This window comes from Corvus cornix, chromosome 24 (genome assembly GCF_000738735.6).
Source record: "Corvus cornix cornix isolate S_Up_H32 chromosome 24, ASM73873v5, whole genome shotgun sequence".
NCBI classification, from domain to species: Eukaryota; Metazoa; Chordata; class Aves; order Passeriformes; family Corvidae; genus Corvus; species Corvus cornix.
The window spans coordinates 5,113,204-5,135,759 of NC_046353.1; the positions used below are offsets into that span (position 1 = coordinate 5,113,204).

The 22,556-nt window shown below is 52.9% G+C and overlaps 2 protein-coding genes across 2 annotated transcripts; one reads left to right on the top strand and one right to left on the bottom strand.

The window, feature by feature from the left end:
• Positions 1-1,195: 1,195 nt before the first annotated feature.
• CCDC15 (coiled-coil domain containing 15) lies at positions 1,196-15,320 on the bottom strand. Its single transcript, XM_039564732.1, has 11 exons — positions 15,126-15,320; positions 14,408-14,605; positions 12,634-12,783; positions 11,678-11,821; positions 10,876-10,959; positions 7,467-7,628; positions 6,302-6,421; positions 4,531-4,634; positions 2,476-2,646; positions 2,256-2,404; positions 1,196-1,571 (listed from the first exon to the last, which is right to left on the bottom strand). The coding sequence occupies exons 1-11, from the start codon at positions 15,318-15,320 to the stop codon at positions 1,465-1,467; spliced, it is 1,584 nt and encodes a 527-aa protein (XP_039420666.1). The 3' UTR covers positions 1,196-1,464.
• Positions 15,321-16,084: 764 nt separating this feature from the next.
• On the top strand, positions 16,085-22,443 carry HEPACAM (hepatic and glial cell adhesion molecule). Its single transcript, XM_039564914.1, has 7 exons — positions 16,085-16,559; positions 18,777-19,118; positions 19,338-19,619; positions 19,727-19,820; positions 20,398-20,471; positions 20,558-20,628; positions 20,721-22,443. The coding sequence occupies exons 1-7, from the start codon at positions 16,475-16,477 to the stop codon at positions 21,006-21,008; spliced, it is 1,236 nt and encodes a 411-aa protein (XP_039420848.1). The 5' UTR covers positions 16,085-16,474; the 3' UTR covers positions 21,009-22,443.
• Positions 22,444-22,556: the final 113 nt, after the last annotated feature.

Consider the following 22,556-nt stretch of genomic DNA (forward strand, 5'->3'; position numbering starts at 1 on the left):
ATCCGGCTGGAACGAGAGAACGGCCGCGCTGGGCAGCGGGAGGCGGCAAAGCCCCGAAGGGACCGAGCAGCCCGGTTCGTATCTCCCCCGGGGCTCTGTGAGCTTCCCCAGATGCTGCTTTTTCCAGCAGAAAAAACTGGATTTAACTTTACCACTCCCATTCCCAGCAACCCTCGACCAGCCTTCACTGAACTACTCCAGACATGCTTTGGGGTCACTGTCAGGGATTTGGGGAGACCTCCTCTCACCCCCCCGCCCCTTTCAAAGCATCCCGTTGATCCTGCTAGGGGCAGATCGACGATGAGGCACAGCAGCAGCTTTATTTATTCCTTTAACTAAGCCCCAAATCAGCCCACAGCCCCTTTGGGGATCCCTCCAGAGAGGTAGGAACAGGGGTCCCCAGGGCCTGAGCAAGCCCTTGGGGTCCTGCCAAAGAACTGCTTGTCCTCATCTGCCCGAGAGGTGAAATCAGTTACATAAAACCCATTTGCAGCTTTAGCCCTTTGCTTCCCTGCCCCGTCACAGGGCAGATCCTGCCCTTTCTGCACCCACTCCAACACCCTGAATTAGGACCGCAGCACCTTCCCGTGACGCAAGCGGCAGCATCAGCCAGCACGGATCCCTCAGTGAATGATTCCCGAGGGGGAACCGAGGAGCAGTCCCTGGCTCTGTGCCTCTGTGCCACCTCTGGACCGGGGGTGGGTTTGCTTTGTGCCCAATGGGATGGGAACGGGGAAAAGAAATGATCCGGCACGCTCGGCCACCCATCCTTCCTGCCACGGTTAATATTGGAGAGGGCAGCCAGCAAGGAGTAAATATTAATGACAGGGTATGGAGTAACCTCTGCCCAGGACCACGTTACCCCACCACAGGCAGTTTTGGGAAAACCCATCTTGCTCCAGTCACCCCTGCAAAGGGCTGCAGGGTTTTTTTACTAGGAAAATGCTCCTTTCTGCAGCAAAGTAGAGGCTATGGGAGCATGGGTCAGGTAGGAAGCTGTGTGGGTGTTACTGGAAAAGAGGTCCTCACACAGAAAAGAAGGAGGTTCTAGAAAGGGATCCAAGTGGCAAGGGCTGGCAGAAGCCCTAGGAAAACGGAGAGAAGGGAGTAGGGAAAGGTCAGAAATCCTCCCCTAAGAGATACTGACCCCTGGCACCTCATTTCTCCTCCTTTCACACTTCAAATGAGACAAACAAACCTTGAAAACAGTTTATTCCACAGTCAAATGCTGGAATGCAAGTGCCTGCCATAAACCAACCCCACAGAACAGTCGTCTCCTTCACCTCGACCATCGCCCAACTGCACACCTGGAGCAGAGTGGGAGAGGCACAGCACAAACTGGAGCACACAAACCAGGAGAGGAAAGGTGACATGGTCCTGGCAGCTGGTGTGGAGGGACAGGCAGGACACGGCACAGCCCCGCTCCCTACTCACAGCAGTCGCTGGGATACGGAGCTGCCTCGGTCACAGACGCTTCCCCGAGCGGGCACAGAGAGCAGCCAAGTCCCGGAGAGGCCGTGTGGCTGCATGGGCACAGGAGGAGATCACCGAGTGCAGCGCCTGGCTGTAGGCTGAGCGGGACAGGGACACAGAAACGGTGTGAGGGCACCAGAGTTGCACTTACAGCCCGAAACTGGGCTTGGCTCTAGTCTTTCACCAGAGCAGAGACACAGCAATTGGGGTTTAAGGTAAATGGACATGCCTGTAGTTTTCCACACACCTGTTTGCACACTCGGCACGCTCCCGATTATAAAGCAGTACACAAGCCAAAGATTATTTTATGAACCCCAATGTCTCCATTTTCCCTCCTGGATGACTTCTGGTTGCCCAGCCAGCTACATTCCCAAGCTGTGCTCAAGGTCAGAGCACTCCATCACCTAAGGAAGGCCCCTTCCACACACCTTTGTGCATCCTCCCAGCAGAAGATTCAGCATTTAAGGCAGAGGGCTCTGTGCCCCTAATGAGATGCTTCGCAGCATTTTCCTCATGGTTGTGTCCCCAGCCACACGTCGCCGTGTCACAGCTGTGTTATTTAACACATTGTAGGGGCTGGTGCCTTGCTGAGGATGCCACTACACTCCCTAAAGGACAGAGGCTGGGTCAAGCAGCAAAGCCCCTGACTTGCCCTCTCCAGAGCGTATTTGGAGGAGCATCTCTGCACAGCGGCCCAGGGGCATGGGAAAACCTCTTCTGGTTTGATTTCTCCCTGTGTAATCAGACCCAGATATCTCCTCTCTGGAAGCAGGCGCTCCTACCTTTGTGGTTTTTGTAGAAGACGCAGTTATTGGCACAGGTATCCGGGTGGGAATCCCAGAAATCAGACCCACAGGAACAGAGCGGGGGCAAGTCGATGTTAGAGAGTTTGATTTTCTCCCTCATCTGGGCTCTCAGAGCTTCCACATACCTGCAAGGGATCAAGCATTCACCTCTGCCAGTGACACCCGGCTCTGCACGGGGAGCGCAGACTGCCTGTACCTTGTGTGCTCCTTATCCCGCTGCCTTCTGTCCCTCACTCTCCTCTCCTCCAGCTGAAGCTGGGCCAGGGCTTCCCAGGTTCCTTCTCCTGGAGAGAGTTCTCTCTGCTCAGCCATGTCTTGCATCCTCTGCTCCTCTTGCCGGCGCAGATTCTCCTTCTCCCTCTTAATCCTGCAGAAACACACGTGCTTAGAGAACGAGCTTCCCCATCCCAATCTCCATTCCTGGCTGGTCCCCAGCTGTGAGGTCAGGGCACAGGAATATGGATGATGCAGCTGCTTTCAAAGGCAAAAGGAATTCTGTATTAATCACAGCATTAAATAAATATAAATAAATATATTTGCTTTAAACATAAAATGGTCAAAAGAGCTTCCCAAGCCTCGATTCTTCCCCCCATATGGCAACAGCAGCCTGTGAATGCTCTCCTGCCCTCAAACTCTTCCTGCCTGCCTGTTTTCTCACCATCATGCACCTCCTCTTTCAGTTCCTTCCTGCATCACATCCACACGTGCTCCTGCCATCTCCAGTTCCCCAGAGCTGCGCTTCCGTCCTTAAACCAAGCACGTAGGCTGGACTGTTCAATACCCACCAGAAAGGACCAACACCTCAGCTTCCCATTGCTTCTGAGGCAGCTTGGATCCTTCTGTAAGCAGCTTCCAGCACAGGGAAGCGTGACAGGGCTGGATACAGCACAGACACTCCAAGGATCCCAACTTTACTCCAAAACAGGATTTAAGATGTACTTTTAACCAAGTTTTCCTCTATTTCCTCAATCTCCCTTGCACCTACACGGCCCTCCAGCCCTTCAGTGGGACCTGGGTTGTGTAATTCCCACCAAGCAGCAGCAGCAATTGCAAAGCACAAAGACTTTACACCAACGTAGCTGACATTTTATTCCCAAATGCAACAATGTGTCCCAGGCCACTCCTTGCCAGGGGGCATTTAAACCGTAATCAAGGCTGGGAAGAAGCCAGGGGAAGGCAGTGCCACGGGACATTTCAGACCTTACTTCATGTAGGGGGTCAAATCTTTACATCCAGAAGGAAAGTGCTGAAGTCGAACTTCTCTGGTTGAGTTACAAACTTGGCAATGTTTTTTACATGAAATGTAGAACCTTAAGTACAGCACCATAAATCTGCTCCAGAAACTGAGCCCAAGGCCAACTCGCAGCTTTACACCCCGCAATTCTCTTCAGAAGAGCTCACCCAGCTCTCCTCTGCACACACTCCAAGGGAAAAAAAATAATAAAAAGGTATCACACTAACTAGGAAGTCCCTGGAGCCTTGCCAGCATTCCCAGGGTAGGACAAGCTCTCCAAAGCTCCCAAGTGCCATTGGAATGTCAGGATGTGGCTGGAGGAGCAGTTTTTCCCAGAAAAATGCCCATGAAAATCCTGCCCTGGGGTGCCTGTCCCGCTCCCCCAAAGCCTGATCGTGGAAGAGCCAGGATGGTCAGATTTAGGTCAGTTCATTCAAAACCAGGGGAAAAAACAAAAATGAGAGGATCTTTCCTATTTTGCTGTGAATTTGCAGAGCTCCTCCTTAATGAACCCCTTCACAGGAGAAGCTGAGAAACCCCCAGCACAAGTGATACTTTCACACAGATACCAAGTGTTCAACTCTGGAACAAATGCCTAGACATCATTTTATTACACTGTATAAGTTTTTATGGCTGTGAGGGTGAAGGGTTTGATACTAAAAATGCCAGGGATAATCACAGCTTAACCATAATAATGTGACCTCACCCCAAAGTTTCTAAACACAGGCTTGGGTTCCCAGAGTCATGGTTTGGGAAGTTGCACCTCTCCCAGCCCCATGTTTTGGCTCCCAACTCCTAAACAAGCTGCACAGGGACTTGAAAACCAGATAGAGAAGTGCTAAAGGACTCAACATGGCCCAAGGGTCTCTCTTGAGGGGCTGGTTGTGTGAATCCCACCCCAGGGGGGTTTACAGGTCAGTGCCTGGTTTACACCAGACAAGCTCGTAAGACTTTTTCAACCTTCTGAAGGACCCTGTCCTGATGGAGGAGGTGACCCCACCAGCTGCACAGACTCACTGGGCAACTCTCTGCTGCCTCTCTCGCTGCCGCTGCTGTTCCCTCACTCGCTCCCGTTCCACGGCCATGAAGAGGCGCCGGCACCGCAGGAATTCGCTCTGCCGCTTCGGAGAAGAACAGAAGGACATTTGGGAAGGATGTCTGGGATAAATATCGAGCAGTATCAGTGTTCAGCTTAATTTCTAGAGGATGGAATCTTGCTCTTTCCCTAAAAGACCCTCAAACATCTCCAAGTGCACGTGACCCAGGACTGGGAAGCTGGAGAGGTGGCACTGAGGTAGGAAAGACCAAGTCATCTCGAAGCATTGGAGAGCTTTGCACCAGCATCCCTCCACTGAAGCTTCCTACAGATGGAAGCTCTGCCACCTGGCAAACTCCGAAATTCTCACTTTGCTGAAAGAAAAAGAGCCAATTCCAACTTCAGCCCACTTGAATTTGGATCCACCTGGACACTGGTGCTCCCCTGCAGCTCACTGGAATCCTGTACCTCCTCCAAAAGATGAACGTATGACACCAAGCTGGACTCTCTACATGCGGGAGAACCACAGAGGTGGCAAAACCACTGCTGAGACAAATCCAGGGGCCCTGCAGGGAAGAATTCCCATATGGATACTCAGGGTTTAGTGTCTGGGCTTTGGCTGATCCCACTGATGCTGCAAGGGCAGGGAAACCTCCTGGCTAAAGCTCACATCAAAAGCCCTCCTGCTGTGGGGTACAAAGATAGTTTGAGCTCCATGACTCCCAAAAGTTTAATGCATAGATTTTTTTTCCTCATGAATGCCAAAACCTTTGGGCTGAGTTTGTCCACCTCACTCAGTGGAAAGAGCCCAGCACAGCTGGAGATAGAGGAGGACAAGGAGAGATCACCAGGCTGCCAGTGAAGAAAACCGGATGGAAAAAACCCAGGCAGAGAAGAGTGCTGCAAAACCAGTTATCTTGGATGGATCAGAGCCAAGGAGATAAAAAGCAAGGGGAAAGGGAAAGGCAGGGTTAGAAGGAGCAGCCTGAGAAGCCCCAGCTGTTGTCACACTGGCGAGAAACCACAACCATATTTGGGATCAGTTGGTTGGAAGACACTTTTAAGGAACGAAAAGCATGCAAATTGTTCAGTTTCATGTTGCAAGCTGCAAAAAAGGTGACAGGAGAGGGAGATGTTCCTCTTCATGGCAGGAGGAAGCAGGAAAATAAAAGTCATTGGCTTTAGGCATCCAAGACAAACATCATCACTCTGTATCATCCAGATAAGCACGAGCCAAAGTGTCCCAGACACAGGCTGGAAGCCCTCACTGTGGCATCATCCACTCGGCATCAGGCCTGCAGGCTGGGCTTGAGGCTATCCCCAAAATCAGAGGAACCTTTATATTCCAGCCTTGTATCTAAACAAGATAAGTTGGCTTTGTTCTTTCTTTCTTTTAGTTTTTTTTAAAGCATTTTTGGCAGCTTCTTGGGCTCCCTACAACTACAGCAAGCGCCCTTTGGTTTTGCCAGGTAGAATGAATGGAGCCTGTTTCTCCTTCAAACTTTTGGTGTTATTGAGATCCCAGATTTTGTAGGAGGAGTAGGTAACAGTTGCACTTAGTCAGGACAGATTTTAAAAAATAACCTGGTAGCTTTGCCCCAGAGCTGAGACACCATCGAAGCTGACAAACTAAACCCAGTAGGGGTTTCACACATCAAAGCTCCTCTGAGGCTTCTTATTTGAGCCAACAGCATTCCCAACACCCAATCCCTTTCAAAGAAAACCACAAGGGCTTGGCTCCCCTGGACAGACCTGCTTCCTGGTTTCCTCTTGGTCAACACCAGCCCAGAGTTTGATGGGAGGCTGGTATTCAGTATGTGGCCTCCCAGGAGGCTCAGGCAGGCTCGAGTCCTTCACCAACCCATCACAGACCTGAGAGACAATGGAAGGGAGCAGCATCAGCATGGCTGCAGTTAAGTTCCCCATCTTCCCCCAGCAACATGCACTTCACTGGAGGCAGGGCCTCTGTGTGATCCCTACAGACCTCACTGGGATGACCCACCTGTGAAATGGGTTTTATCTGGGGTACAAGTTGGCCATGAACAGAAGAGATGTGCCACATCTTGACATAGGAGTCTGAGCACCAAAGCTTTGTCAAAACACCTCTAAAGATATCCTTGGAAGAGGGTTCTGGTTTACTTTAAATACAGATGCACATTTCCCCATACCAAACTTCTATTAAGAACTTTGTGAAGTGTGAAACAAATAACTAAGTGTAAGGGGTTCCACAGCCAACAGCTCCCAAAACCTCTGTGTGAACCTCATCATAAACTTCCGCTGTCTCCCCTGCTCACTTATCTGCCCAGCCAGTATTTCTGCTCCAAGCTGGACTAATCCCCAGGCAAGGTTGGGCACACACTACCACAGCCATTAAGCCTTTGCCAACCACCCCAGGTAATTTGGATTAACCGTTTTCACCTCCCAGATGCTCAAAAAAACTGCCTGAAAACAAAAGAGAAAGGATAAGTACATCAACCCCTCCTGGGCAGCGCCTGCCACCCCCAGGCACTGGGATTGCCACAGCCACCTCTGATACAAAGCTTTTTTTTTTTTCCCCTTTTCCAGGTTTCTGACTGATTTGATCTCTTCCACCCTCAGGTCTTTTGGTGTGGTCTGAGTATGGCTCTGGGTATGATGTGACTGCACGCCCTCAGTTTCAGCTTTCCTCTGGGCAGCTGCCAACCAGCATCACAAGCAGGCAGGAATCAAACCCTTCAAGGCCACAACTGTACCTGAAAGCAGGGAATGGCAGCACCAATCTCACTGAGCTCCAATACTGCCCCCGAGCCCGCTAGGAGGACTGTAGGCTTAAGAGTTAAGCTGGCCTGAGGGAACAACTCCAAGAGCAGCCTCTTCCAGACATCAAAATAAATATAATGATCTGAACCTCTTAAGACCAACTTTGAATGAGTCTTACTTTTTTAAATTCAATTTTGACGTAGAAGTCATCATCCTGCCCAGTGCCATGTGCAGCCGTGCCCTGCTCCAGCAGCTCAGCAGGCAGATCGTGATGTCCCGCCAGCAGCAGCTCCTCACTCTTGTCCATGGGCACTGCAGCTGCCAGGCAAGGCTCTGGTTTCTGGAGAAGGGAGGACATGGGTGTAAACATGGAATTGAAATCTGGCTGCTTTGGTGCCAAGGGAAAGCTGAACACCCTCAGAGCAGCTTTAACATGAGGCTGTGTGTGCTGTCACTTGGATGTGATCTGGCAGCGGCATGTGTTCAGCAGCACCATGGGGCACCAGAGCTGGCAAACAGGAATGTAGCAGGGTGACTGTGACTACGCTCTTCCCAACTGCAGAAGCAGAGGGACAGACGTGTGGGGTGAAGGGGAGGCAAGGCAAAAACCTCTCCAGGCACTGTTTCACAGTGGCAAGGAGCTGGGATCTCTGAGTGACACTCGAGTGCAGAGCGCACTCCTTCAGATGGGAAGTGGGCAGGCTCCCCAGTGGCAATCCACAATATTTTGAGAGGCAGCAGATTGTTTCCTACAAACTAAAGAATCAAAATGCCAGAAGCAAGCTTGAAGCCAGGATAAATTTTTTTCCCTTGCTTTTTTTTTTTTTTCTTCAGCATGGTGGGAAAGGAAGAGCAGGACTGCTGACAGAGGGAAAGGATGGATCCATAGGAGAACAGACCATGCCAAGAACTCCTTGATATGGCTCTGCTGCTGTTTGGGAAGGACAGAGAACAGCCTGGAGTCAGTCTGAACATGGAATTATTTGATAAGCACAGGAATTACTCCATCAACCCCATTATGACAGACATGACAGAATAGCTGCTTCGGTGAGGATAAGGGAATAGAGGGGAAGGGTTACTGCTTTGGAAGGTTGCTCTGGAGCACTGAAGGTAGAAAGACACGAAACTGTGGAAAAACACCACCAACTTTGTGGAATGAGACCTTGGGGAAAGGAATTTGGGTGCTGCCATGCTGGGGAGCTACAGCAGTCCACCAAACCCTGAAGACAAAGACTCAGTGAACAGGATGAGCTGGAACCCCGGACAGGTCATTTCCAGGCAATTACCATTTCGGTATCTGCTTGGGAAAGCAGGCAATTAACTCTTTGGATGCTTTTGACCTCAAAAGAAATCTTGAGGGGAGAGAGAGAGCAACAATTTTAGGAACATTAATTATTGATTGTGGGGAATGCAACACTTTACAGGGAAAAAGGAAAAAGAAGAAAAATGCAGAAAACAGGACTGAAAGAAAAAAAACTATTTCAGCCAAAGGCTTGCTTTGAGCTAGCAGCAGCAGGGAGAAAAACGCTGGCACTATTACTGGGAAGAAAAAGTCAGGTTATTCCTAGAAGCTGAGATTTTTAAGCGGGATGGACCTGCCCTGGGCAGCTGCCAGGAGCAGCAGCTAAGGTGCAAACAGCTCCCTGAAACCTATGGAGGTCCAGATTATCAGAAAAGGGCACAAGGAGTGTCTTTCTTTATTTAAAGAAGGGGGAAAGGAAATACCAAATAGAAGATTTTAGCCTCAAGAGCTTAACTGTGACTTTTGAAAAAACAAGAGGAAATCACCTTGCAAACTGCCTGTAAGCCACGAGAAAACAAGATAAGCAGCAACCAGCATAAATTTGTCAAGAGCGAGTCAGGTCAGCCCAAGATGAATGTCTCCTACAACAGAAGGAAGAGGCCTCAGGCAAAGAGCAGCTGAAGACTCTGGGGTTCAGCTGAGCTCTTGACGTGGCCTAATTCAAGTCTGGGGTAAAGCAAAACCTGTTAGATGGAAGTCTGATGTGGGATGTGCAAAACTGATTAAAAACATGGCCCAGATTTGGTCTCAGGAGTTCATTGCACAGAAATAGGGTAAGAACCAGGTGGGCTCTGCTCTTTGATTTCACTATCAGCCTGGATGAAGGAAGAAAGAAGCATCTTGATTAAGCTACTGACCCCACTTGCACTGTGGAAGTACTGGCTGAAAAACCCGTGGGTTCAAACCAAAGAAATGGGCTGGAATACACAGCACAAGGAAATCCAGGGAGCACAAAAGCAGAGGCAGCACTACCAAGGGGGTTAAGTCCACGGTTATGTCTGTGGCAGCCTTTTGTACCTGAAGAGAAGGGAACACCCTGCTGTCCTGCCAGCCTGGGAACATGCCAAATCTTCATACAGGGAGAGATTCAGATTAATATTGGAGCTTTTTTCTCCTCATATATCATGGACTAATAAAACAGGGCAATGCAATAAATCAATATATTTGTCCCAGAATAAATCACCCAGGGAAGCTGTTAAACTTCCTTATGCAGATTAACTGTAGCTGCAGTAAGGCTGGGGTGGGAGGATGGCCCCAAACCCCTCCCAGTGTTTCTCACTGCTGTGGATGACTTGCCCAGGACTCCCACATATCTCCTGTAAGCCTCTGCCTCACCTGGGCAGTGGCTCCATTATTTATGTGAGGTCATAAATCAGCCCATCTCACTGAATGCACTGAGGGCTCAAACAAGAGGGGTGTTTGGTACTGGGAACAGGTAACGAGGTTTTTGAACCCATAATTATTGTGTTTCTCTGAGTCCTACTTGCAGAGCTGACTGACTTCATCAGAAATCCAAGAGTACACAGAAGAGGAAGAGCCAGACCAGCCCTTCTATAAAGGGTAGTTTCTAGATAATCAGCCAAGATCTACTTCACCTTTGGTGAACCTGAAAAAGAGAAGGGAATGAAGATGTACAGGATGGGCAGGAAACTGGCTGCAGAGGCAATAAGACAAAACACCAGGCTGGGTTGCTGCTGGTGTTCTCCAAAGGACGTCAGTTTAACAAAGGTCTTGGCATAGAGACTGGGATAATAGCTACAACACAAAGGTGTTCTTGAGAACTGGAGGAGCAAAATCAGAATGAAATTCAGCAGAGCAAAAGGTGGGACTGACCTCCTTCCATGCACTGATTTAAGGAAAGCAGCTGCCTGCCAACCATTCATAGCAGAAGCCAGCCCCAGGTAAGGAAAACCCTCCAGATCTTTGCCACCCACACAAAACAAGGGATTGAAGCAATGGAAAGAGTTGTTGAGGTTTGAAGAAATAAAGGCACCTGAAGGGAGGGCTGGTCATCACATTCCTCCTAGATACCCAGATCACAATCTCAACCTTTAAAAGTCTTTTTTGCATTCTTGAGTTCATCTCAGAGATGTTTTCACACACTTTATCCTGCTGCCTTCTCCGAAATGGGTTACCCCTGAGGTGAGTCAGGAAAGCACAATTTATTTCATTCCTGCTGGGGAAACTTCCTGAATTATGCTTTGGATTTGCTAATATTAGAGCCAAACCTTCAGCAGTTTGCAGGGTGGTTTCTCTGCCCTCACCCCAGGCAGCCCTGGCTCACCTCCAGCCTCCAGGCGCCGGGGAACACAGTCCTGGTCCTGCGGGACGCCAGCCTGCGCCGAACCTGCTTCACAGCCCTGCTGAGCTGTGCCCAGAGGGAAGGCAAAGAAAAGACAGGACAAGTTCAGCTGCACGGAGAGATCTCCCAATCAGTCTGCTCCAGCCAAGGAGCTCAACCAAGGCAGCACGACCCAACACACAATCAGCCAGGGGTCTTTCAGAGCTGCCCCGTGGTACTGAAACCCTGATCCAGGCAACTCATCTGCTCCCAAAAAATGTTGCTGAGATGCCAGGTCCCAAATTTTCCTGCTTGGCATCTACCCAGAAGTGATTTTCCAGCCCAAGGTACTTCAATTGGAATAACTCCAGCTCCTAGGCGAGCACACAGGCTTTCTAAATCACCAAATGCACCATAAATATCACTATTAAAAAAAATAATAAAAAGCTTAAACAGTCCTGAAGGCAGGTTTTCCCAGATTTTGGTCTGCACGAGACAAGCTGCAATGAGCTGGCACCACCTAGTGCCACCTCTGCGCCAGGACACGGCTGGGAAAACACCGCGCCTGCGAGCAGCCAGACCACTTCAGCGACAGCATCCTGCACGAGCCACGCAGCTGGATGCTCTCGGGAGCAGCACAACATTCAGGGTGACAACGCGAGCTAACATTCCACTCAATATCTAGACCCAAATATTTGGGATGTGCTGTAGAAGAAAAAAGGAAACATTGCCAGTTCCTCATTTCAAACGCTGAGGATCCAAAATGCCGAAGCAGCGATGGAAAGGCAGGAGGGCCACGGCTCACCTCGGCAGCTTGTTGCTGGAATGGCTCACCATGCTTCTCTTCCAGCTGGGCTGGAATGATGGTGGGAGCAGGGAGACTCTGGAACAGGCACGTGTTCTTCCAGGGGGTCGAGTACTGCACAGCAACGCAGCTCTCCCTCTCTGCCTGCCAGGAAAAAGCCATGTGGGATCTCCAACCGTGACCCGGCAAGATGTCAACAGTGGTAACATTTCACCACCCTTGGGTGAAATTTCTTGGGAGGGAGGTTTTGGCTCTCCGTGCTGAGAGAATACAAAGAACCATCAGGCTCTTTGGGGCTGAGGGTATTTGCGGGCTTCCCACTTGGAGCTGGCAGAGTTACATGAGGACATCCCTAGTCAGCCATGGAAACAGCCCAAACAGCCCAAGGGTGGCCAAAGCTGGTGACATCTCAGTGCATTCTCTTTTCTGCCACAGTCAGATCCTGGCAAGTCTCCCCAGCACTTGTTTGAGAGTAGAAAGGATTAAATATATTCACGGGATAATCCAAAACAAGCCCATGGGGGAAAAGGGAATGTGGAGACAGAGGGAAAGCGTTGCTTGAAAACTACTTGGCTGCTCTGGAAAAGGGATGGGAAAAGAGACAGCAGAAAAGCTGTCAGGAGACAAATGCAGCCAGGAGACATCCACATCACTCCCAGCTCCTGCCTGGCTGTTTTTTTAACTCCAGGCAATTCCGCAGAGAGCTTCAGGACTCTGTTCTGCTGTTGCCTGAGGGACCCAGCAACCTTTCCCTGTGGAGGCTTCAAAGCACCTCCAGCACCAGCCAAAGTGTGGCATTGACCCAGCCTGCCTGGACACTGTTTGCCATCACAGGGTCTGGAACCTCCGATTTTCTCACTTTTTCTCATTAACCCCTTGCCTTAAGCTCCAGCGTTTGGATTTTTCCCAGTTAATGTTGGGTTTGGAGGAGTTTCTCCTGACAGAGCCTCACTTACTGCTTCAAAGGCCTTCTGCAGCTCCTGTCTCCGGCGCATCCTGACCTGCCGGTTCACCCGCTGCCTCACCTCGCCCTGGAATCTCCTCAGGCTGGCTGCCTTCTTCCGCTGCTGCTCCTTCAGCTCCTCCTCCACCCGGAATGCTGAAGCCTGAGAGAGGTGGAAGCAGAGTTCACCAGTTTTTATTACGCTGTAGCATCAGAGCAGTTTGCATCCCTGTATCCCTCTTTCCCACAGCTGGAGCGACCACGCAGACAAGCAGCACCCAGAGCAAACTTCATGTTTTGTTTCAAAATATGTGGAGTAACAGCTTGGACACTGGGTTATTATGGGCTGGATTGTGTCTGGCTAGTGATACGGAGCACGCACACCTCTGTCTCTCTGCAACACACAGGGAAGGAAAGAAAAAGGACACTCACGGAGTAGCTCCCAGCTCCTGCTCCCATGAAAGGATGCTCATACATCCAAAGCCTGGATCCAAAAGGAACAGGCCAGCCCCTCACCCTGTTAACGTTCTGCAAGGCTGGAAGCACATCAGGGAAGCAGTTCACAGAGCACAGCACTGCTCCGGAATGTCTTTACCATCTGAAGTGAAAGATTAAGAGCAATGACCTGAAAAACCCCAAAAATCCCATTTTATTCTCCTTGTGATTCTGCCAAGCAACTCTGCAACACCACCACGGCTTAAATTAAAACAGCATTGCTCTCCTGGCTGCCACCACAGCAAGAGAAACCAGAGACTGAAGGGATGGAGGAAAGGGGCGAGGCCAAAGATGAACTTGGAACAGCAGGGTCAGCACAGCCCAAGAAAACTCCAAGATGGGGAGAAATCCACACTATGCTATGGATGAAACCAAGACAGTGCTCCAGGGAACAGCCCAGTGCCAGCTCACTCACTGCCCAACCTCAGCAGCAACTCTGATGCACGAGGCATTACTGTGTATTAATTAAAAATGTATTAAATAAGCTCAGATAACCCTGGGCAGCTTCATTCACCTCTGGAAGCCTCACATGATGGAGGCCCAGGAGCATCCAGGCCCCCTGAAGCTGTTATGAAAAGTTTAGCTCCCCCAGAAGTTTCACAGTGCCAAGATGGAAGTTCTGTGGAATATGGAGATGATTGATTTCCATAAATTATCTCAACCTTTCAGGATTTAAATTACAATATAGAAATAAATCATCTCAGAAGGACAGGAGCTTCTGTAATGTTCAGACATTAATTACAGGGGACTGAACTCATCATCCAATATTTAATGCACTTTTAGTCCTCTTAGAATAACCCTCAAAGTAGAAAACCCTGAGATAAGCATCCATGAAGATTTCCTTAATGTTTCTAATGGGGTACAGTGGGGATTGGCTCCTGACACTGAAACACTCAATTTATTATTTTTTTTAATCAGCAACACAGAATAAAATCTCTACTCCCTGACATCCTTTAGGGATGAGTGGGAAAGCGAGAAGCAGCACTGGCTGCGTTCCCCACCTGGCTGATGTTTATAACTGATGCATTTCTCCTCAAAAAAATACAATTTTCTGGAGGGTGATCAACTTGGAGAGATGTGGGCTTGTGCAAAGGGGAGGCCGGACTACACAGGCATCACAGTTCTGACCCCACTAAATCACATTAAAATTAATTATTATTTTTAGGAGACATGTTCCTGGCTGCCTTCAGGCTGTGAAAAAGATCGCTTTTGGCTCTGTTCCCCCCTGGGGTTTTACTGGCACATTGAGGGGTCAGAGATGCCCTGGCAGATGGTGCCCTCGGTGCACTCACGAAGGCCGGGCTTTGCTCCGGCTGTCCCGGCGCATTCTCCACCCAGACGACCACGGGGGCCACGCTCTGGTTCCTCTCGGCCAGCACCCGCCAGCTGTGCTGCCGGGGTCTCCCCTGGTGCTTCCCCGGGGGCTTCCCGGCCCCCCAGCGCTGCTCCTTCGAGGAGGGCATGATGCCAGCACCACCGCGGGCCCGGTCCTGGGGAAGGGGAGCAGAGGTGAGGGTATCTCCCCGGGCATCCCAGCCTGCACCCTGCCCCCCGCGCCCACCTCCCCTCAGCCACGGTTCGCCCCAGTGCCCTCCCAGTTCTCCAGCTCCCGGGCACCCCACACTGACTGGGTACCCCCAGCCCTTCGTGGCTGAGTGCCCCCTACACCCCCATCACCACACCCTGTCCCCCCAGTTATCCAACCCCACGGCACCCCACCTTCAGCTCCCCCCTTCGTGGTCAAATCTCCCTGTACCCCCCACCCCCAACCAGCCCCTCCGCAAGCACCTCATCGCGCCGCACCCCCGTGCCCTCGTACCCTCATCTCCCCATCCACCCCCGGGCACTCCTCACACCCCGACCCGCCACGGCCTCGGGCCCATCCTCCCGTATCCCCCCAGCCGCCTCCGCGGGGCCCTGCACCTTCATCTCCCATAACCCCCAGAACCCCCCGAGCCCGTCACAGCCTGGCGCCCCGAGCCCCGCCGAGCCCCCTCAGGCCGCACCAACCGCCGCTTCCGCCGCCACCGGAGCTTTGAATCCCGGCGCCACTTCCGCCGCACGGACGCGCCTCGGACACGCCTCGGACACGCCTCGGACACGCCTCGGACACGCCTCGGACACGCCCCGGACACGCCCCGGACACGCCCCGGACACGCCCCGGACACGCCCCGGACGCGCCGCGGGCTCATCCGCCACGTCCATCCTTGCCCCGCCCCCAGCCCCGCCCCGCTGCATCACCACCTACAGCCCGCCCCCAGCCCCACCCAGTCCCGCAGGGTCCTGGGGCTGCCGGTTCGAGTCCCGCCTCTTGTGGAAAGCGGGTGGGGGAACGGTGTCTGCCTCAGACCATCCCCGAAACTGCCCCCTGAGCATCCCTGGAGGACCCCCCACACGGCATCCGCCTGCAAATTGCTCCTAAATATCCTTATAGTGTCCCCCACAGCATCCTTGACCCCCTCCGAGTATCCCCTTCCGTCTCCACACAGCATCCTCCCAAAGGCCTCCCCAAAGCACCTCCCTACAGCGTGACCCCAAAGCATCTGCCTCACGAGTCTGCCCCCCTTAATGTTTCCCCAAAACTCCCTCAAAGCCTCTTTCTGCAGCATCCCCCAAACCCCTCCCCTGTGCCATCTCCTCCAAAGCATCTCCCTCCCTCTGGGACAGGATGCTTGGAGGCATCGACCCCTTTGGGGGGCCAGAAAACCTCCGGGGGGGTGGGCGGTGTCTCACTGGGGTGATGAGCTTGGCAGGGCTCGGGAAGGGGGTGGGAAATGGCTCCGGGCATCCTGCCTCACATCCCGCTGCCCTATTCAGCGATGCCCGGGGAACTAGCGCTAATTGGCATGGAGCTGGAATGAAGCCTGGATGCCACCGGGCTTCGTTTTAGAGCCTGGGAAGAGGAAAAAAAAGAAGCGGGGGGGGGAGCTCCTTTGGGGTGGGGGTTCAGCTCTGCAAAATACCTCTCCAAAAGAAAACCCCAGATTAATGGGGTGTGCAGAGCCCAAAATCCCATTGGATTGCCTGCAGAGGGGATGGTAAACCTTAGCTGGGCTCGATGGGGTGATGTCCCCCACCTCAAGTGTGTCCCGGGGACTGGGAAAACACGGAACTGGGGGTCTGTAACCGGGGAAAAATTGCAAATCTGAGTGGTTTTTCCTCAAATAAATGTCAGCTCGAGGCCTCCGAGGAGGCGAAAGCCACCAGGACACAGGGCTCTATTGAGAAAGGAAAGAACAAAAAAAAAAAAAGAAGAAGGGAAAAAAATAAATTAGCCGGGCAAAGCGCCAAGCCGGGAGCTCCGAGGGACGTGCCCAGAGTGGGGAAGCGGAGTGATTCGGGGGGCGAGCCTGCCCGAAATGTGGGGAGCGCTGGCTGCCCCGCGGGGCCACCCCGCTCCCCCCTGCTTGCTGCCGGTGACCTGGCTTCTGGCGCTGCACGCAGGTAGGGAGTTTTCCCATTTTTCCACGGTTTTCCCGTTTTTTTCCATGGGTCTTGGGGGTATCCAGATGGAGGATGAGGGCCGGGGGGGTGATGAGGGTGGTGATACCCTAAGGGGGGGTTTGGAGGGAAGGTTGTCGCGCTGTTGCGTGTACCCTCTGCTTGGGAGCTGGGAAAAAGGGGGTAAAATTGGAAACGAAAACTGGGGAAAACACTTTTCTGGAGCCAAGCGGGTCCTGATGTGGGGGAGGATTTGGCACCGTCCCCGCCCTGAGCTTCTCCCCAGTTTTTTTTCTTCCCTGAACCCCCTTTTTTCCTCATTTTTTACCATCTCCAAATCTTTTCTCCTACCCATTCTTCGGCTTTCCTTAAAAACTCATTTTTCACCCCATTTCTAGGCTTGCCTCATCCCACTGCAACCCTGGTTTTCTCCATCATTTATTGTCTAAATTTTCACATTTTGGAGTTCAATGAGCCCCAAACTGCCCCATCCCAGGTCTGGCAACACCTTCAACAATTTTGTTCCATTTTACCAAAGTTTGCACCCAAAAGCAGTCCTGGGGAGGCCCCATTTCCCTTCAGATGAGGAGGATGGATGCAAAACAAAACCAGCTGGGTTCTTCGCTGGCTTTGATTTAGACCCTAAAAAACGGCCAGGGCTGCGGCCAGGGCACTCCAAAAATGCTGCAGGGCATTTAAAAAAAAAAAAAATTGGCATTTGTGCCACAAAATAGTGTGAAAATGAGGATTTTTGGTGGGCTTTTTTTGACAAAAGCCATTAAAAAGGGCCGGGAGATCTCCATCCCTAAGCCAAGGATGCTGTAGGAAAAGAGAACGTCCCCTGATTTATTAACAAACTCCCAAATCTTTTATCCAGAGCAGAGAAAAAATTTGGAATAGGGTGAAAAAAAGGGAAGAAACAGTTAAAGAGCAGCGATGTCATGCATGGGGAGGGGGCAAGGATGCGTTAAAGGCCACATCCCCATCCCATGCCTTGGCCTTCCCTGTGGGGGGATCCCCTAATTTTGGCGAGTCGGGGCATGTTTGTGGGGCCGAGCGCGGCACTGCCGGGGAGGACGGATGGACGGATGCTGCATACCAATAGGTCCCATGACTTTCCGGGCTTGTTTAAGGCCTTTCTTGCTCCTGCTTCACCCTGCCCAGCTGGTTTTCCCACTCTGCCCTCCTCTTCAATATGGGGTTTGTTCGCTGTCGGATGACGGTATCCGTATGGGGGGCTCATGGATGGGATCTCTGGGATGTCAAGAGGGGGATGCTAAGGTATTTTGGGGAGGGAGAATGTTCTGGGGAGCCGCCTCCCCCAAAAAATCATGTTTTTATACTTTTTCCCTGCCTTTTTTGGCTTGAAACCAGTGATGAGGAGCAATGCACGTGCACCGACTCCCGTGATGCAGTTTTGCGTCTGAGGGGGCTTTGTCTGGACAGGAGCATCCAATGGGGATGAGGGTGGGACACAAAATCATTCCCCCACACCATTTTTTGGGGAATTAAGGTATCTTTGCACAGCTCTGATCCGAGCACTGGTGTCTCTCTCTCCTCAAGCAGCTTTTGCAGGGCAATGATACAACTTCGGCAAGGGTCGCCTCAACCTGCCTCCCATCCCCCGCATTCTTGGGAGTGATGAGTGCATTTTAGCAAATGGTTGCATCAACTTGGCTGCAGGAGCACTCCCCCTGCATTTTTGGGGGGGATAGATGAATTTCTGCAACGGGTTGCATTGACCCAGGTGCAGGAGATCCCCTGCCCAAGCCCAGCACATTTTGGAGGGCACCACATGCATTTTTGCAGAGCATTGCATTAACCCAGCAACAGCAGGTCTGCCATCCACACCTCCTCCTCGCATTTTTGGGGTGATGCATGCATTTTTGAGAAGGGTTGGTTGCATTGACCTGACTGCAGGAGCACTCCCACCCCCAATGCAGCTTTGGGGGATGATAATGCATCTTTGCAGAGGGTTGCATTGACCCACCTCCCATGCCCAAAGCAATTTCGAGGGTGATTCTTTGATTTTTACAACACGTTGCATTGATCTGAGTGCAGGAGGGCTCCTACCCCTCACACAGTTTCGGGGCCATGCGTGTGTCTTTGCAAATGTTATGGAGCCAAGTTGGGCACCTTGGGGGTGCTCAGCACAACTCCAGCTTGGGATTTCCCTGTTTTCTCCGTGCTCGGCACCCCCCTGTCTTTCCCTACCCCAAGGTCTGCTGGCAGGGGTAAACATCACCAGCCCCACGCCACTAGTCCGTGGCACGGCAGGCAAAGCGGCGCTGCTGTCGGTGCGCTATGCCAGCGCCAGCGCTGACAAGCCAGTGGTCAAGTGGCAGCTGAAGCGGGACAAACCTGTCACCGTCGTCCAGTCCATCGGCACCGAGATCATTGGCAACCTACGGCCCGACTACCGTGACCGCATCCGGGTGTTGGAGAACGGCTCGCTGCTCATCAGCCCCTTGCAGTTGGCTGATGAAGGCGCTTACGAGGTGGAGGTGTCCATCACCGACGACACTTTCACCGGCGAGAAGACCATCAACCTCACCGTGGACAGTAAGGGCAAGAAGGACATCCAGTGGAGACTGGGTTATCCATGGGATGTCTTCCCTGACCACATTTTGGGAGGGCTTTCTCCAACTGGGAGGTGGTTTTGGGGGTTTCAACCACCCTATGCAGCCAAGTTGGTGGGGTTTTGATGTCTCTCTTCCTGTCCCCTGAGCCCATCTGTCCGCTGAGACATGGCATCACCATGGTTCCCCTACTTGCCCACAGTTCCCATCTCAAAGCCACAAGTGCTGGTGGCCTCCTCAACGGTGCTGGAGCTCAGTGAGTTCTTCACCCTCAACTGCTCACATGAGAATGGCACCAAACCCACCTACACCTGGCTGAAGGACGGGCGGCCGCTGAGCAACGACTCCCGCCTGCTCCTCTCTCCTGACCAGAAGATCCTCACCATCACCCGTGTTCTCATGGCTGATGATGACGTCTACAGTTGCCTGGTGGAGAACCCCATCAGCCATGGCCGCAGTGTCCCTGTGAAGCTCACTGTTTACCGTAAGCCGTCCCTTCTCCCCTCCTGCACTCCCAGGCTTGGCCATCCCTTGCAGATGCTTCCAGCTAAAATTTTTTGGGGGTTGTCTCCCTTCATTCCTCTCCTCCAGGCCGGAGCTCTCTCTACATCATCCTGTCCACGGGCGGCATCTTTCTTCTTGTCACCCTGGTGACAGTTTGTGCCTGCTGGAAACCCTCCAAGAAGTACGGGTGGGGATAACATGGGAGACAAAGGGGGTTGTCCCATCTTGTTCCATCCTGTCTTGTCCCATCCCATTTTGTTCCATTTCATCTCTTCCCATCCGATCTTGTCCTATCCCATACCATCCTATCTCATCTCATCTCATCTTGACACATCCTACCCCATGCCATGCCATGCCATGCCATGCCATGCCATGCCATGCCATGCCATCCCATCCCATCCCATCCCATCCCATCCCATCCCACCTTGATCCATCTCTCCTGTCCCATTCTATTCTATTCTATTCTATTCTATTCCATTCCATTACATTCTATCACATGTAATCTCATTCCATGCCATCTTGTCCTATTCTGTTCCATTGCATCCTTTTCTATCCCACCCCATCCCATTCCTTCTTGTCCCATCCCATCCCATCCCATCCCATCCCATCCCGTCCCGTCCTGTCCCGTCCCATCCCGTCCCATCCCATCCCAACTCTCCCTCCTTGCAGTACTTGACCCTTCCCTGGATGAGCCACAGGCAGTCCCCCATTGCCTCTAACATGATGCCAGTGCTGCCCCATCCCCTATCCCTTCCCAGGGAGAAGCGACAAGCGGAGACACAACCAACCTCTGACTACACTGAGCAGGATGAGGAGCGCCTGAAGCACGATGGTGAGTGCCGGCCTCAGCGTGGTGGTGGCGGGTTGGGGGAACACCAGTGCTCCTGGCATGGTGAGCAGCACCTTGCTTCCACACAGCCGAAGGCATCCCACGGAGTGGCGAGCATGAGCGCAAGAACCCAGTGGCTTTGTACATCCTTAAAGATAAGGTGAGAGCCAGTAGCACCAGTAGCACACTGACAGCATCCCGGCACAGGGTCTCACACATGTCCCATGTTTTTCTACTCTTGGCTTTTGGCAGGACTCGCCAGAGGCGGAGGAGGATTCGCTACCTGAACCCCGTGGCACAGTTGAACCAGGTTACACCAGCTCACCAGTACCAGCAGCCGGTCGCTCACCAGGACCAGTGGGGCGTTCGACTCGTCGTTACCATCGCTCACCAGCTCGCTCACCCGCCTCGACGCGGACCCACCGGTCACCACCGGGTTCGCCGGCACGTTCCCGCGGCGCTCCGCGGCTGCTGCGGACTGCCGGCGTCCACGTAATTCGGGAGCAGGAAGAGGCCAACGCCGTGGAGATCAGTGCCTGAGCAGGGGGGGACTGTGCGCGCTTTGGTGGCAGCGTGCAAGCAAGCAGGGACACCAGCACGGCCACGCTTCTGCCACCGAGCAAGCGGGGACACCGGCACAGCCCTGCTCCCACCACTGGGCATCATTCCGCTCGGCGTAAAGTCACTAATTTCCTATTGATCTCACCCAGAGCTTCCCTCTTCCGTCCCCCATCTTCCTGGGGCATCGCTTTAATGGCTTTCTCGCCGGGATGAGTGTGCAGGGAGCGTGCAGAAAGCACACGTGTGTGCAGAGAGAACATGCAATCAGTGCACGGAGAGAGTGTGCCAGAGGGTGTGCATGGAGCGTGCAGAGAGGGCGTTCAAGCACTGCACAGGGAAAGCACGCACGGAGTGTGCAGGAGGGCACTCGGAGTGTGCACGCAGGGGGCATGGGGCAGGCACGAGGGTGTGCAGCAAGTGTGCACGCAGCGTGCAAAGAGAGGATGCACAGAGCATGCAAGAGAACATGTGGAGCCCATGGAGAGAACGCACGTGGAGTGCGCAGCTGAGACTGCCCAGAGCGTGCACAGAGTATGTGCGGAGCGTGCAGAGTGTCCGCTGAACCTGCATGGCCCTTGTGAGCGTGCCAGCACTGGGTGTGCGCTCCGAGCGTGCACAGAGTGTGCAGAGAGTCCATGCAGAGTGTGCATGGAGCACGTGGAGTGAGCGTGCACACACACATGGAACATGCATGCAGCATGTGGTGAGTGTGCAAAGAGCGTGAGCAGAGAGGGTGTGTGCAGTGCTTGCACAAAGCACACGCTGAGTGTTCACGGTGTGTGTGAAAGAGTGTGCACAAAGCGAGCAGCCGAGCGTGCTCAGAGCATGCGTAAGAGTGAACCTGCAGTGTTGGCACAGGGCACGCGTGGAGCCTGCAGTGAGTGTGCAAAGAGTGCGTGTGGTGCACGTGGGAAGAGCGAGCACCGAGCAGCTGAGCATGCTTGGAGCGTGCACACGCACGCAGGGAGCACACACACCGCACGCCCAGCGACCGTGCGTGCACACGCGTGTGCAAGAGAGCGGTGCCCGCCTGCCGTGGCACACCCCCTGTGCGTGGAGCGGGACACGCACTGGCACACAAGCTCGCCCAAGGGCGTACGTGTATCAGGCAGTCTGAACAGGGGGCTCCCTCCTGCCGCCCAGCTCCCCAGCTGCAATGTCCCCTAAATGTGGGCTGGAAGCCCTGGCCCAAGCATTGTCCCTTCGCCACGGTAGGATTTTCTGTGAAAATCCCCCGGTTTTGGGGCACACAACGCTGTCTCTCCCCAAGCCTTCATGGGAAATAGGTTTAGGATGAAAAGCAGAGAGAGGCTGGCCAAGAGAGCCGGGCCCTGGGGCACCTGGGGTGGGTGCCGGGGCACCCCGGAGTGCTTGGGGTGCACTACTAACCAATAAACTAAACATACTACCCGTCTGGTGGTGGCACCCTTGGGTGTCTTTGTGGGACAGGGGCCCCCCAGGGTGTGGGGACACATGAGAGGTGGCTGACAGCTAAGACCACACAAACCCACTGCACCTGGCTGGCAC

Bases quoted from the DNA above. Each gene is read 5' to 3' on its own strand.
- HEPACAM (XM_039564914.1), top strand. From the start codon at position 16,475: ATGTGGGGAGCGCTGGCTGCCCCGCGGGGCCACCCCGCTCCCCCCTGC. The intron at 16,560-18,776 runs GTAGGGAGTTTT...CCCTACCCCAAG, and splicing joins GCTTCTGGCGCTGCACGCAG to GTCTGCTGGCAGGGGTAAAC. The intron at 19,821-20,397 runs GTACGGGTGGGG...ATCCCTTCCCAG, and splicing joins TGCTGGAAACCCTCCAAGAA to GGAGAAGCGACAAGCGGAGA.
- CCDC15 (XM_039564732.1), bottom strand. From the start codon at position 15,320: ATGGACGTGGCGGATGAGCCCGCGGCGCGTCCGGGGCGTGTCCGGGGC. The intron at 12,784-14,407 runs GTGAGTGCACCG...CACCTCTCTCAG, and splicing joins CGGAGCAAAGCCCGGCCTTC to GCTTCAGCATTCCGGGTGGA. The intron at 7,629-10,875 runs GTGAGCCAGGGC...TCCCTTCTCCAG, and splicing joins CCGGCGCCTGGAGGCTGGAG to AAACCAGAGCCTTGCCTGGC.